Source organism: Oncorhynchus masou, chromosome 31 (genome assembly GCF_036934945.1).
Source record: "Oncorhynchus masou masou isolate Uvic2021 chromosome 31, UVic_Omas_1.1, whole genome shotgun sequence".
NCBI lineage: Eukaryota > Metazoa > Chordata > Actinopteri > Salmoniformes > Salmonidae > Oncorhynchus > Oncorhynchus masou.
This window is the reverse complement of record NC_088242.1, coordinates 84,219,062-84,232,467: the sequence shown is the minus strand read 5'-3', so window position 1 is coordinate 84,232,467 and position 13,406 is coordinate 84,219,062. Positions and strand designations below refer to the sequence as shown.

The following is a 13,406-nucleotide window of genomic DNA, read 5'->3' as shown; positions in this document are numbered from 1 at the left end:
AGAGCATAGAGGACACAGTGGTGGGTAGTATATGGGGCATTGGTGACAAAACTGATGGCACTGTGATAGACTGCATCCATTTTGATGAGGAGGGTGTTGGAGGTTATTTTGTAAATGACATTGCCGAAGACGTGGATCGGTAGGATAGTTTACGAGGGTATGTTTCACAGCATGAGTGAAGGATGCTTTGTTGTGAAATAGGAAGCTGATTCTAGATTTAATTTTGGATTGGAGATGCTTAATGTGAGTCTGGAAGGAGAGTTTACAGTCTAACCAGACATCTAGGTATTTGTAGTTGTCTACATATTCTAAGTCAGAACCGTCCAGAGTAGTGATGCTGTACGGGCGGGCAGGTGCCGGCAGCGATCAGTTGAAGAGCATGCATTTAGTTTTACTTGCATTTAAGAGCAGTTGGAGGCCAAATAAGGAGAGTTGTATGGCATTGAAGTTCGCCTGGAGATTAGTTAACACAGTGTCCAAAGAAGGGACAGAAGTATACAGAATGGTGCCGGCTGTGTAGAGGTGGATCAGACAATCACCAGCAACAATAGTGACATCATTGATGTATACAGAGAAGAGAGTCGGTCCGAGAATTGAACCCTGTGGTGCTCCCAAAGAGACTGCAAGAGGTCCGGACAACAGGCCCTCCGATTTGACATACTGAACTCTGCCTGAGAAGTAGTTGGTGAGCCAGGCAAGGCAGTCATTTGAGAAACCAAGGCTGTGGCATCTGCCGGTAAGAATGTGGTGATTGACAGAGTTGAAAGCATTGGACAGGTCTATTATCGATGCCAGTTATGATATTGTTTAGGACCTTGAGCGTGGCTGAGGTGCACCCCTGACCAGCCAGGAAACCAGATTGCATAGCGGAGAAGGTACGGTGGGATTCGAAATGGTTGGTGATCTGTTTGTTAACTTGGCTTTCGAAGAACTTAGAAAGGCAGGGTAGTATAGATATAGGTCTGTAACAGTTTGGAGTGTCTCCCCCTTTGAAGAGGGGGATGACTGCGGCAGCTTTCCAGTCTTTGGGTATCTCAGATGATACGAAAGAGAGGTTGAACAGGCTAGTAATAGGGGTTGCAACAATTGCGGCGGATAATTTTAGAAAGAGAGGGTCCAGATTGTCTAGCCCAGCTGATTTGAAGGGGTCCAGATTTTGCAACTCTTTCAGAACATCAGCTGTCTGGATTTGGGTGAAGGAGAAGTGGGGGAGGCTTGGGCAAGATGCTGTGGGGGGTGCAGGGCTGTTGGCCGGGGTTGGGGTAGCCAGGTGGAAAGCATGGCCAGCCGTATAATTATTTTTATTTTTTATTTCACCTTTATTTAACCAGGTAGGCTAGTTGAGAACAAGTTCTCATTTACAACTGCGACCTGGCCAAGATAAAGCATAGCAGTATGAACAGACAACACAGAGTTACACATGGAGTAAACAAATTAACAAGTCAATAACACAGTAGAAAAAAAAGGTGAGTCTATATACAATGTGTGCAAAAGGCATGAGGAGGTAGGCAAATAATTACAATATTGCAGATTAACACTGGATTGATAAATGATCATGTACAGGTAGAGATATTGGTGTGCAAAAGAGCAGAAAAGTAAATAAATAAAAACTGTGGGGATGAGGTAGGTGAAAATGGGTGGGCTATTTACCAATAGATTATGTACAGCTGCAGCGATCGGTTAGTTGCTCAGATAGCTGATGTTTGAAGTTGGTGAGGGAGAGAAAGGTCTCCAACTTCAGCGCTTTTTGCAATTCGTTCCAGTCACAGGCAGCAGAGTACTGGAACGAAAGGCGGCCGAATGAGGTGTTGGCTTTAGGGATGATCAGTGAGATACACCTGCTGGAGCGCGTGCTACGGATGGGTGTTGCCATCGTGACCAGTGAACTGAGATAAGGCGGAGCTTTACCTAGCATGGCCTTGTAGACGACCTGGAGCCAGTGGGTCTTGCGACGAATATGTAGCGAGGGCCAGCCGACTAGAGCATACAAGTCGCAGTGGTGGGTAGTATAAGGTGCTTTAGTGACAAAACGGATGGCACTGTGATAAACTGCATCCAGTTTGCTGAGAAGAGTGTTGGAAGCAATTTTGTAGATGACATCGCCGAAGTCGAGGATCGGTAGGATAGTCAGTTTTACTAGGGTAAGCTTGGCAGCATGAGTGAAGGAGGCTTTGTTATGGAATAGAAAGCCGACTCTTGATTTGATTTTCGATTGGAGATGTTTGATATGGGTCTGGAAGGAGAGTTTGCAGTCTAGCCAGACACCTAGGTACTTATAGGTGTCCACATATTCAAGGTCGGAACCATCCAGTGTGGTGATGCTAGTCGGGCATGCGGGTGCAGGCAGCGATCGGTTGAAAAGCATGCATTTGGTTTTACTAGCGTTTAAGAGCAGTTGGAGGCCACGGAAGGAGTGTTGTATGGCATTGAAGCTCGTTTGGAGGTTAGATAGCACAGTGTCCAATGACGGGCCGAAAGTATATAGAATGGTGTCGTCTGCGTAGAGGTGGATCAGGGAATCGCCCGCAGCAAGAGCAACATCATTGATATATACAGAGAAAAGAGTCGGCCCGAGAATTGAACCCTGTGGCACCCCCATAGAGACTGCCAGAGGACCGGACAGCATGCCCTCCGATTTGACACACTGAACTCTGTCTGAAAAGTAATTGGTGAACCAGGCAAGGCAGTCATCCGAAAAACCGAGGCTACTGAGTCTGCCGATAAGAATATGGTGATTGACAGAGTCAAAAGCCTTGGCAAGGTCGATGAAGACGGCTGCACAGTATTGTCTTTTATCGATGGCGGTTATGATGTCGTTTAGTACCTTGAGTGTGGCTGAGGTGCACCCGTGACCGGCTCGGAAACCAGATTGCATAGCGGAGAAGGTACGGTGGGATTCGAGATGGTCAGTGACCTGTTTGTTGACTTGGCTTTCGAAGACCTTAGATAGGCAAGGCAGAATGGATATAGGTCTGTAACAGTTTGGGTCCAGGGTGTCACCCCCTTTGAAGAGGGGGATGACTGCGGCAGCTTTCCAATCCTTGGGGATCTCAGACGACATGAAAGAGAGGTTGAACAGGCTGGTAATAGGGGTTGCGACAATGGCGGCGGATAGTTTCAGAAATAGAGGGTCCAGATTGTCAAGCCCAGCTGATTTATACGGGTCCAGGTTTTGCAGCTCTTTCAGAACATCTGCTATCTGGATTTGGGTAAAGAATAACCTGGAGAGGCTTGGGCGAGGAGCTGCGGGGGGGCCGGAGCTGTTGGTCGAGGTTGGAGTAGCCAGGCGGAAGGCATGGCCAGCCGTTGAGAAATGCTTGTTGAAGTTTTCAATAATCATGGATTTGTCGGTGGTGACCGTGTTCCCTAGCCTCAGTGCAGTGGGCAGCTGGGAGGAGGTGCTCTTGTTCTCCATGGACTTCACAGTGTCCCAGAACTTTTTGGAGTTGGAGCTACAGGATGCAAACTTCTGCCTGAAGAAGCTAGCCTTAGCTTTCCTGACTGACTGCGTGTATTGGTTCCTGACTTCCCTGAACAGTTGCATATCGCGGGGACTGTTCGATGCTATTGCAGTCCGCCACAGGATGTTTTTGTGCTGGTCGAGGGCAGTCAGGTCTGGAGTGAACCAAGGGCTGTATCTGTTCTTAGTTCTGCATTTTTTGAACGGAGCATGCTTATCTAAAATGGTGAGGAAGTTACTCTTAAAGAATGACCAGGCATCCTCAACTGACGGGATGAGGTCAATGTCCTTCCAGGGTACCCGGGCCAGGTCGATTAGAAAGGCCTGCTCACAGAAGTGTTTTAGGGAGCGTTTGACAGTGATGAGGGGTGGTCGTTTGACTGTGGCACCGTAGCGGATACAGGCAATGAGGCAGTGGTCGCTGAGATCCTGATTGAAGACAGCGGAGGTGTATTTGGAGGGCCAGTTGGTCAGGATGACGTCTATGAGGGTGCCCTTGCTTACAGAGTTAGGGTGGTACCTGGTGGGTTCCTTGATGATTTGTGTGAGATTGAGGGCATCTAGCTTAGATTGTAGGACTGCCGGGGTGTTAAGCATATCCCAGTTTAGGTCACCTAACAGAACAAACTCTGAAGCTAGATGGGGGGCAATCAATTCACAAATGGTGTCCAGGGCACAGCTGGGAGCTGAGGGGGGTCGGTAGCAGGTGGCAACAGTGAGCGACTTATTTCTGGAGAGAGTAATTTTCAGAATTAGTAGTTCGAACTGTTTGGGTATGGACCTGGAAAGTATGACATTACTTTGCAGGCTATCTCTGCAGTAGACTGCAACTCCTCCCCCTTTGGCAGTTCTATCTTGACGGAAGATGTTATGGTTGGGTATGGAAATCTCTGAATTTTTGGTGGCCTTCCTGAGCCAGGATTCAGACACGGCAAGGACATCAGGGTTAGCAGAGTGTGCTAAAGCAGTGAGTAAAACAAACTTAGGGAGAAGGCTTCTGATGTTGACATGCATGAAACCAAGGCTTTTTCGATCACAGAAGTCAACAAATGAGGGTGCCTGGGGACATGCAGGGCCTGGGTTTACCTCCACATCACCCGCGGAACAGAGAAGGAGTAGTATGAGGGTGCGGCTAAAGGCTATCAAAACTGGTCGCCTAGAGCGTTGGGGACAGAGAATAAGAGGAGCAGGTATCTGGGCATGGTAGAATATATTCAGGGCATAATGCGCAGACAGGGGTATGGTGGGGTGCGGGTACGGCGGAGGTAAGCCCAGGCACTGGGTGATGATGAGAGAGGTTTTATCTCTAGACATGCTGGTTGTAATGGGTGAGGTCACCGCAAATGTGGGAGGTGGGACAAAGGAGGTATCAGGGGTATGAGGAGTGGGACAAGGGGCTCCATTGTGAACTAAAACAATGATAACTAACCTGAGCAACAGTATACAAGGCATATTGACAATTGAGAGAGACATACAGCGAGGCATACAGTAATCACAGGTGTTGAACTGGGAAAGCTAGCTAAAACAGTGGGTGAAACAACAGCTAATCAGCTAGCATAACAACAGCAGGTAAAATGGCATTGACTAGGCAACGAGGCCGACAGATAAAACAAACAAGCTGAATGGAGTACCGTGATTAATGGACAGTCCAGCGTGCATCAGCTATGTAGCCAAGTGATCAGAGTCCATGGGGCAGGGGGGCTGGACTGGCGAGTGTTATCCAGGTTAAAAAACTAACAATGACTAAATAGCTTGTAGCTAGTTAGCTGGTTAGCTTCTGGAGGTTCTTGAGTGTGTTCTAAAAATTAAAAATAATAGCGATTCCGTATCACATTGGTTGAGGCAGGTTTCCGGAAGGTATAAAAAAATAAAAAAATTGGGAAGAGATAGAAAGTACATATGGGCCACTGCGTGTTTGGGACGCGGCAATGCAGACGGTTAGCAGGCCTGTGCTAACAAGCTAACAGATTAGCAGGCCTGTGCTAGCAGATTAGCAGGCCGGGGTAAACAAGGTAGTAGATAGCGGACCTGGGCTAAACAAGCTAGCAGTTAGCATGCCGAATTAGCAAGCAAGGAGATAGCGAGGGCTAGAGAGTTTGCCTTTGGAGGGCGTCGCGATGGGGTGAGTCTGTTTATTCCTCTTCATGCAGTGACATCGATAGACCGGTCGTGGGTCCGGGTATTGTAGCCCAGGAGTATGCTATGAGCACAGGAGCTCTGGCCGGGCTAGCTTCAAGCTACGTGGGTGGAAACGCTGGCCAGGAGTAATCAACCAGGGTTGCGGTTTAGCTTGATAGCTAGTTGTGAAGATCCAGCTGAAAGATGTTCCGTTTGCGGTGGGAATCTAGGGTTAAAAAAAAAAAATAGGTCCGTTATGCTCTGGTTAGCGTCGCGTTGTTCGAACTGGCGAGAGCTTTCCGAGCTAAGTGTTAGCTGATGACCGGTTAGCTGAAGACCGCTAGCATAGCAGGTGGATTAGCTGGCTAGCTTCAGTTGAGGGGTTCCGGTTCCGAAGTAAATATAAATACTTTAGGAAAAGTAGCTACATTGGGTGAGGCGGGTTGCAGGAGAGTATTTGGAAGCGAGCAAAAATGTTTTTAAAGATATGCGAAGAAAAATATCTAAAACGAAAAAGAGACGATATTTACAGAGAGACGATACGACAGGACGACTTACTGCTATGCCATCTTGGAACATGCTTATTGAAATTCTCAATTATTGTGGATTTATCGGTAGTGACAGTGTTTCCTAGCCTCACTGCAGTGGGCAGCTGGGAGGAGGTGCTCTTATTCTCCATGGACTTTATAGTGTCCCAGAACCTTTTGGACTTTGTGCTACAGGATGCAAATTTCTGTTTGAAAAAGCTAGCCTTTGCTTTCCTAACTGCTTGTTTATAGTGGTTCCTAACTTCCCTGAAAAGTTGCATATCGCGGGGGCTATTCGATGCTAATGTGATACACCACAGGATATTTTTGTACTGGTCAAGGGCAGTCAGGTCTGGAGTGAGCCAAGGGCTAAACCTAGGCATTGAGTGACGATGAGAGAGGTTTTGTCTCTAGAGATACCATTTAAACCAGGTGAGGTCACCGCATGTGTTGGAATTGGAACAAAAGGGCTAGCTAAGAAAGAGTCTGTTGTAGCCCCCCCGGACGGTTATGTCGGCAGACCAGTCGTGATGGATCGGCAGGGCTCCGTGTAGGCAGTCAAAGGGTCCAGGCCAATTAGCAAAATAGGTATTGTAGCCCAAGAAATTGGCTGATGGATCTCTTCGGCTAACAGTCCGATGTGCTCTAGAAATCTAGCGGGCCGTGGCTAGCAGATGGGCCTTCAGGGGAAGTCGCAACAGAGGAGCCTGTTGAAACCCCCTCGGGCGGATTACGTCAGTAGACCAGTCATGATGGATCAGTGGGGCTCTGTGTTGGCAGTAAAAGGGGTCCAGGCCAATTGGCAAAATAGGTATTGTAGCCCAAGAAGTGGTTGATGGACCTGTTCAGCTAGCCGGGAGATGGGCCTAGCACAAGGCTAGTTACAGGCTAACTGGTGTTTGCTTCGGGACAGAGACATTAGCCAGGAGTAGCCACTCTGATAGCAGCTAGCTAGCTGCGCTGATCCAGGTGTAAAGGTTCAGAGCTTGCGGTAGGAATCCGGAGATATGGAGATTTGGTGGAGAAAAAGCAGTCCGGTATGCTCTGGGTTGAATCGCGCTGTGCAGACTGGCAGGAGTTGGACTGGGCTAAGGTTAGCTGATGACCACTAGCAGTGGCTAACTGACTACTAGCTAGTAGCTAGTTAGCTGGCTAGCTTCTTTGGGGGTACCGGTTTGTGTTAATGGACAGTCCAGCAGGAGTCGGCTGTGTAGCAGTGATCATAGAGTCCGAAGAGCAGCACTAGATGAAACAGGGAACTGTTCAGTAGTCGATAACTACGTTGTGCGAGCGGGAGACAGCGCTTAGACAGCTAGCAGGCCGGGGATAGCAGATGGATCATCACCAAACATCCATGACGCAGAGGCCGGTTGAAAGCACATCGGCCGAGTTACGTCAGCAGACCAGTAGACCAGTCGTGATGGATCGGCTGGGCTCCATGTCGACAAAGGGTCCAGTCCAATTGACAAGGGAAATTTTGTAGTTGGTGTACTTTGTTTGCTAGCCGGGAGATGGGCCTAGCTCGGGGCTAACTGGTGCATGCCTCTTGACAAAGGCGTTAGCCACAATAGCTCCTCGGTAGCAACGAGCTGGCTGCAAAGATCCAGTGTAATGGTCCAGAGCTTGCTTCAGGAATCCGGAGATGTAGTGGAAAAAAGCAGTCCGATATACTCAGGGCTGGTATCGCGCTGTGCAACCTGGCAGGTATTATCCGGGCTATCCAGGCTAAAGCGGCAGGAGTCCGAGCTAAAAGTAAAAACCGCTAGCAGAGGCTAACAATGACTAAATAACTAGTAGCTAATTAGCTGGCTAGCATCTGATGGAGGTTCCAGTTATAAGGTCTAAAAAAATAGCTGATCCATACCACATTGGGTGAGGCGGGTTGCAGTAATGTATATTTATTTTGAAAATGGAAAAAAAGAGATTGAGATGTATACAACAACAAAAAACAACAAAAAAAAAAACAATATTTACCTGGGAAGAAAACAAACGTCTTACTGCTGTGCCATTATGGACACACTATATGATCACATCGGTAATAGATCTGTTGTATTACTTGTGAGGCAAAGCTGAGTGAGCATACATTTAAATTATTTATTTTACTAGGCTGATGGTGCTTGCATCTGATGGTCAGTCTCAGCATCTCTCCCCTCTCCCTTTCCTTTCCTTTCCTTCACTGACACTGACCAAAAAAGGACACCTTCTTCCAGCTGATGGCAGCTGATGGCACCGCATTATTTCTGAGTCACGCACAAATTCATGTTGTTACTCCTATGAACAGAGAAAGGGAAATATTCCTCAATATTAAAAAAGACCCAAGCCGCTAATAATAACAATGCAAAGCCTATCCTTCCCCTAGCCTAGCTCTTCTTTGTTGTAGAATCCAGATATGAAGGGACAGGGTAGACGGAAGAGAATAACTTGGACACAACTTGGGTCGAGTGGACAGGGACATAAGTTCAATGAATTGAGACCCATCCAGCTAAGATACCCCAGGATGAGAATCAGGTTTACCAGAGTTTACTGAGTCATCTGAGGCCAAGGGGTCATTCTCTCTCTTCAGGTTTTCCTGACAAAAACCTTCTCTCTGGATGTTTTGGAAAGCATTTGTCACCTGGAGATGCAGTGTCTGTATAGTGGTGGCATTACTTCAGTACAGTAAAACATTCAAGGTAATATTCGTGGCATATAGTATATGGACTGGTACAAAAAACTACACTTGATTTACATTATTATATAATTATTTTGCAACCAACAGAATGATATATATATATCCAGAGAGAAGTTTTTTGTCAGGAAAACCTGAAGAGAGAGAATGACCCCTTGGCCTCAGATGACTCAGTAAACTCTGGTAAACCTGATTCTCATCCTGGGGTATCTTAGCTGGATGGGTCTCAATTCATTGAACTTATGTCCCTGTCCACTCGACCCAAGTTGTGTATGGGGCATGCAACAATCTCAGCTCTGTAGATTTTGCTGCGAAGAGACAGAATCAACAGAAATTATTCTGGTATTGACCCTATGTATCTTAATGATGGTTACAGGTTCAGGAAAGGTTAAAAAAAAATCACAACATGCACTTAAAATGAACCTTACAAATAGCAGTGTTGGGCAATTTGGACAGCCATAGTAAGTCAATAAATAATATAATAATACTCGTAGGAAAGGTTATCATCTTTAGCTCACAATCTGTGGTTAATATACGATTAGAAAGGTTAACATTTTTTATCAAACATCACAGCACAATTGGAAAATATATGGCACATGGCACAACCAAACGAGGGTGGCACAACCAAATGAGGGTGGTCTATGGTGATAGGTGGGATGGGGCGGCAGGGTAGCCTAGTGGTTAGAGCGTTGGACTAGTAACCGGAAGGTTGTGAGTTCAAACCCCCGAGCTGTTCCCAGGCCGTCATTGAAAATAAGAATTTGTTCTTAACTGACTTGTCTGGTTAAATAAAGGTAAAATTAAAATGGCTGAAGGTTGGGATTAAAGAGCTGAGGTCTATGGTGATAGGTGGGATGGGCTGAGAGTGGCTGAGGGTTGGGATTAAAGAGCTGAGGTCTATGGTGATAGGTGTGATGGGCTGAGGGTTGGGATTAAAGAGCTGATGTTTGGTAATGTATTGTTGTTATAAGACTGCTTTATATAAATGTACCATATATGTAAAATGTATACATAAAATGTATTTATATTTAGTAAAAAAGCTGAAAAAAACTACATTTTTTTCCCCCTCGGAAGAGTGGGGGTTAATAATAAAAAATATAAAAAATGTTTAAAGTTATATTTGTGAATTTATATTTTAGTAATTTAGCAGACCTAATACATACATATGATTTGGTGATTCATATACACATGTTGAATCAGCATGGTAAAGTAGTGTGTTTGTTTCCTCACCCTTCAGTAGAGTTGCTGAGTTGAGTTTCTGCAGAATTGTTGAGATGTCCTGCATCTTTACTCTGCTGCTGGGCCTTAAGCAGGGTTGCGGCCCTCTGGGCTCCCTCCTCACCCTCGTACTCCCTCAGGTCTTTTACATCCTTCATCTGCCCCGTCAGGACTTTCGCCACAAATGCCACTATATACTGTAGGGAGAGAGAGGGGGGATGGGGATCAGGGGTTAGAGGGGAGAGAGGTTTGATGTCACATATTCAGTCCAGTTTATTTTGAATGTATCAACCCCTGACAGAGGCATTAGACATAATAGGCTAATACAAATGGAAAAGACCAGGTAAGAGTCATAAAACTGTCAAGACATGTTATTTACTTATTGGGAACACATATCTGTGAGTGGTTGCCCTCTCTGAATTAGATGAGTCTTGTTTAACCTAGAGTCTGACTAATGAGGTAGCTACAGTATGTTTGCACACCACTGTGAGATATGTGACCTGCTGCAGACGGAGTTCCAACACTCACCAAAAACCAGTAGATATTCATGCAGAGGAGTGTCAAGAGTAGTGAGTTGAAGAAGAAGTAGAAGGGTATGTTTGGGACGGACTGGAGGCTGGACACACAGGTGGCGTACAGAACCTTCAGAGGGAACCAGTAGAGACGAAACCAAAACCTGCACAGAGGAACAGTGTTATTCAGACGCTTTAGGGTAGAAAGATTACCATTGTCTAGGGTTTCAAACACCCTTGTTATCTCTCAGGACAGGTGTGTGTGTGTGTGTGTGTGTGTGTGTGTGTGTGTGTGTGTGTGTTGTGTGTGTGTACCCAGGCATGCAGGCGTGTGTGCTTGTTAGTTTTGGGGAAGCGACTCTGAACATATAGGTACCAAGCAAGGGCTCTAGAGTGCAACCATTTTACTAGCATATGCGCCTAAATATTTTGCTATGGGACCTGGATTTCTTTATTTAGGAGTAGCGTGCACCTAGAAACAATTACCCAGATGATAATTATTGCAATGATTACTTCACTGTACAACAGCCCCTGAGTGTCATGGAGAATACACGGAGCGCAGATTCATGATTTCATGCTTGTACCATTACTACAAAGAAAACGTCTTGTTACTGCAAATATTTTTCATTGTGCTCCTCGTCAAAAAACGTCAGCGTAGAGCCCTGCAATCTACCAATTAATTCACACTGGAAGAAGTTACGTTATGCTAAAGTTACCCTTAAGAAAAATATAGTTCACTATTCTGAACTATTTTGAAAAAGTAATTCTATGAAGGACATTTTATTTTGTACATCTTGTCTTTGGTGTCAACAATCCTTGGTTCCTGCCTGTGCCTGGTAAGTTATGAGGGGACTATTTGGCAGAACACCCAGAATATGTTCTTTAAGTTAAGATAGGAGACGGTGCCAGACACATCCCGGAACCAACCCTATGAACTATGCCTATGTAACGTGTCTGTAACCAGTATATAAGGGAACTAAATGGGAACTAAAAGGTTTGAAAATTGTCAAAGAGTCCAGTCACCCAAGTCATAGACAGTTCTCTCTGCTACCGCACGGCAAGTGGTACTGGTTAAACTGTTGTGAAACTGTTATAGCATGTGTTCTCTCTCTTCCCTGTGAAAGTCAATATGCATGTGCCCAAGACCAAATTTGGGAGATCTCTAGAGATGTTGAGAAAATTGGAAATGCTAAAAGAATTGTATAAATTGTCTCTGTGTAACAAAGAAGCTCTTGATTAACTTTTGGCAGGTCAAGGGGGCACCTGTGCAATCATTGGTGTTGAATATTGTACTTTTGTCCCAGATCACTCTTCTAACATGACTGATCTCGCCAAATACACTACCACTGGAATTATTAAGAATAAGTCTGCAACTTGGTTGGAATCCCTGTTTGGAAGTTATCACACAAGTGATTAAAGGGTGGAATGTGAAGAAAATTTTACTTTGTGCATCTTGTCTTTGGTGGCAAATAATCCTTGGTTTCTGCCTGTGCCTGGTAAAGATATGGGGGTGGGGGTGTCACGACCTCCTCCTTTAGACTATTTGGCAGAACACCCGGAATATTCTTTAAGTTAAGGGAGGAGACGGTGCCAGACACATCCCGGAACCAACGCCTATGTAACCTGTCTGTAACCAGTATATAGGGGAACTAAACGGGACTGCCCCGTTAGAGCTCCTGACAGACGTTCACTATGGTGCATCAAGTTTGTTGGAATCTCTCCAGATAAATTAATCATTGTTTATTTTCAGTTAAGATTGACTTTGACTGTCCCTGTGTAAGAATTTATGACAGTTCACTACATCCAAACTACTTTGTGATAATTTATCATATCTAAATCTGTATTGTCCTAGACTACAAATTGCAAGGTCAGATCACTCTGGAGTAAGATGTTAACAGAATGTGTAGTTTAGCATATTAAACACAAAAACTGTTTCAAGTTTAAATTAGAAAGGAGTTATGCTGAAAAAGAAAGGAAATTCTTTCCTACTTCACCCATATTTTATTTTCTATTTGCAAAGAAAGTTGTGTAGTTCCAGTAGTTAGCTACACCACTAAATGGCAAAACAAGTTATTAACTACTGAAACATTACTTAGATTTGAATTTAGTTCAACTACCACCAAACTACTGAAACATGTAGTTAAATCACTAGTTGTACACTACTCCCCAACACTGGTGCTTGTCTGTGTGTGTCTTCTCTCTCCTCACCAGGTGATGCTGAAGCTGACAGAGCCCATGTTGGACAGGACGTCGTTGATGAGGTAGTAGCCCCCTCCACGGGTCTTGAAGTATACATTGAGCTTGGTGAACTCCAGCTGGATGTCATTGATGTCGTGGAGGAACAACACCAGCAACCCAATGTTGTGGAATCTGAGAGGAGAGAGCAGTGGGGAGCACAGTGTCAGTACACAAACAATATTAGCCGAGGACATAGCTGTGCTGTTTTCTGGATGGTGCAATGTGAAAGCCAAGGGGTTAGTCTTAGTCAATGACACGGATTGACTTTGAAACAAATATTGTTTAAAGCAAGAGAACAGTCATCAAATAACACCGTTTTTTCAACATCAAATAACCTAGAGCCTTTTTACACTATGACAAATCAGAATTCTGCATTTTTGAAAAATGCAAAATGGGTTAAAAAAAGGTTTTTCATCTGTCCCCATAGGAGAACACTTTTTGGTTCCATTTAAAAACCCTTTATGGTTCTAGGTAGAACCATTTTCCTCTATGGAAAGGGTTCTACATGGAACTCAAAACTGTTCCTCTTGTAACCAAAAGTGATCTACCTGGGACCAACAAGGGTTCTTCAAAGGGTTCTCCTATGGGGCCCAATATTGTTTTCTAAGAGTGTGATTCGACAACTCGACAAAAGCATCTACAACTATCGTTTACAACTATTAATA

General features: G+C 45.1%; 1 protein-coding gene across 2 annotated transcripts in view; it reads right to left on the bottom strand.

Annotated features, from left to right (window-relative positions):
- The window catches only part of LOC135524608 (ceramide synthase 1-like), a 65,831-nt gene that overhangs the window by 6,243 nt on the left and 46,182 nt on the right, over window positions 1–13,406 (bottom strand). For both annotated transcript variants that reach the window (XM_064952297.1, XM_064952298.1), the window contains exons 4-6: window positions 12,712–12,873; window positions 10,520–10,667; window positions 10,004–10,188 (exon numbers count right to left, since the gene is read on the bottom strand). In XM_064952297.1, coding sequence (XP_064808369.1) covers window positions 10,004–10,188; window positions 10,520–10,667; window positions 12,712–12,873 — 495 coding nt within the window. The remainder of the gene's footprint in view (window positions 1–10,003; window positions 10,189–10,519; window positions 10,668–12,711; window positions 12,874–13,406) is intronic.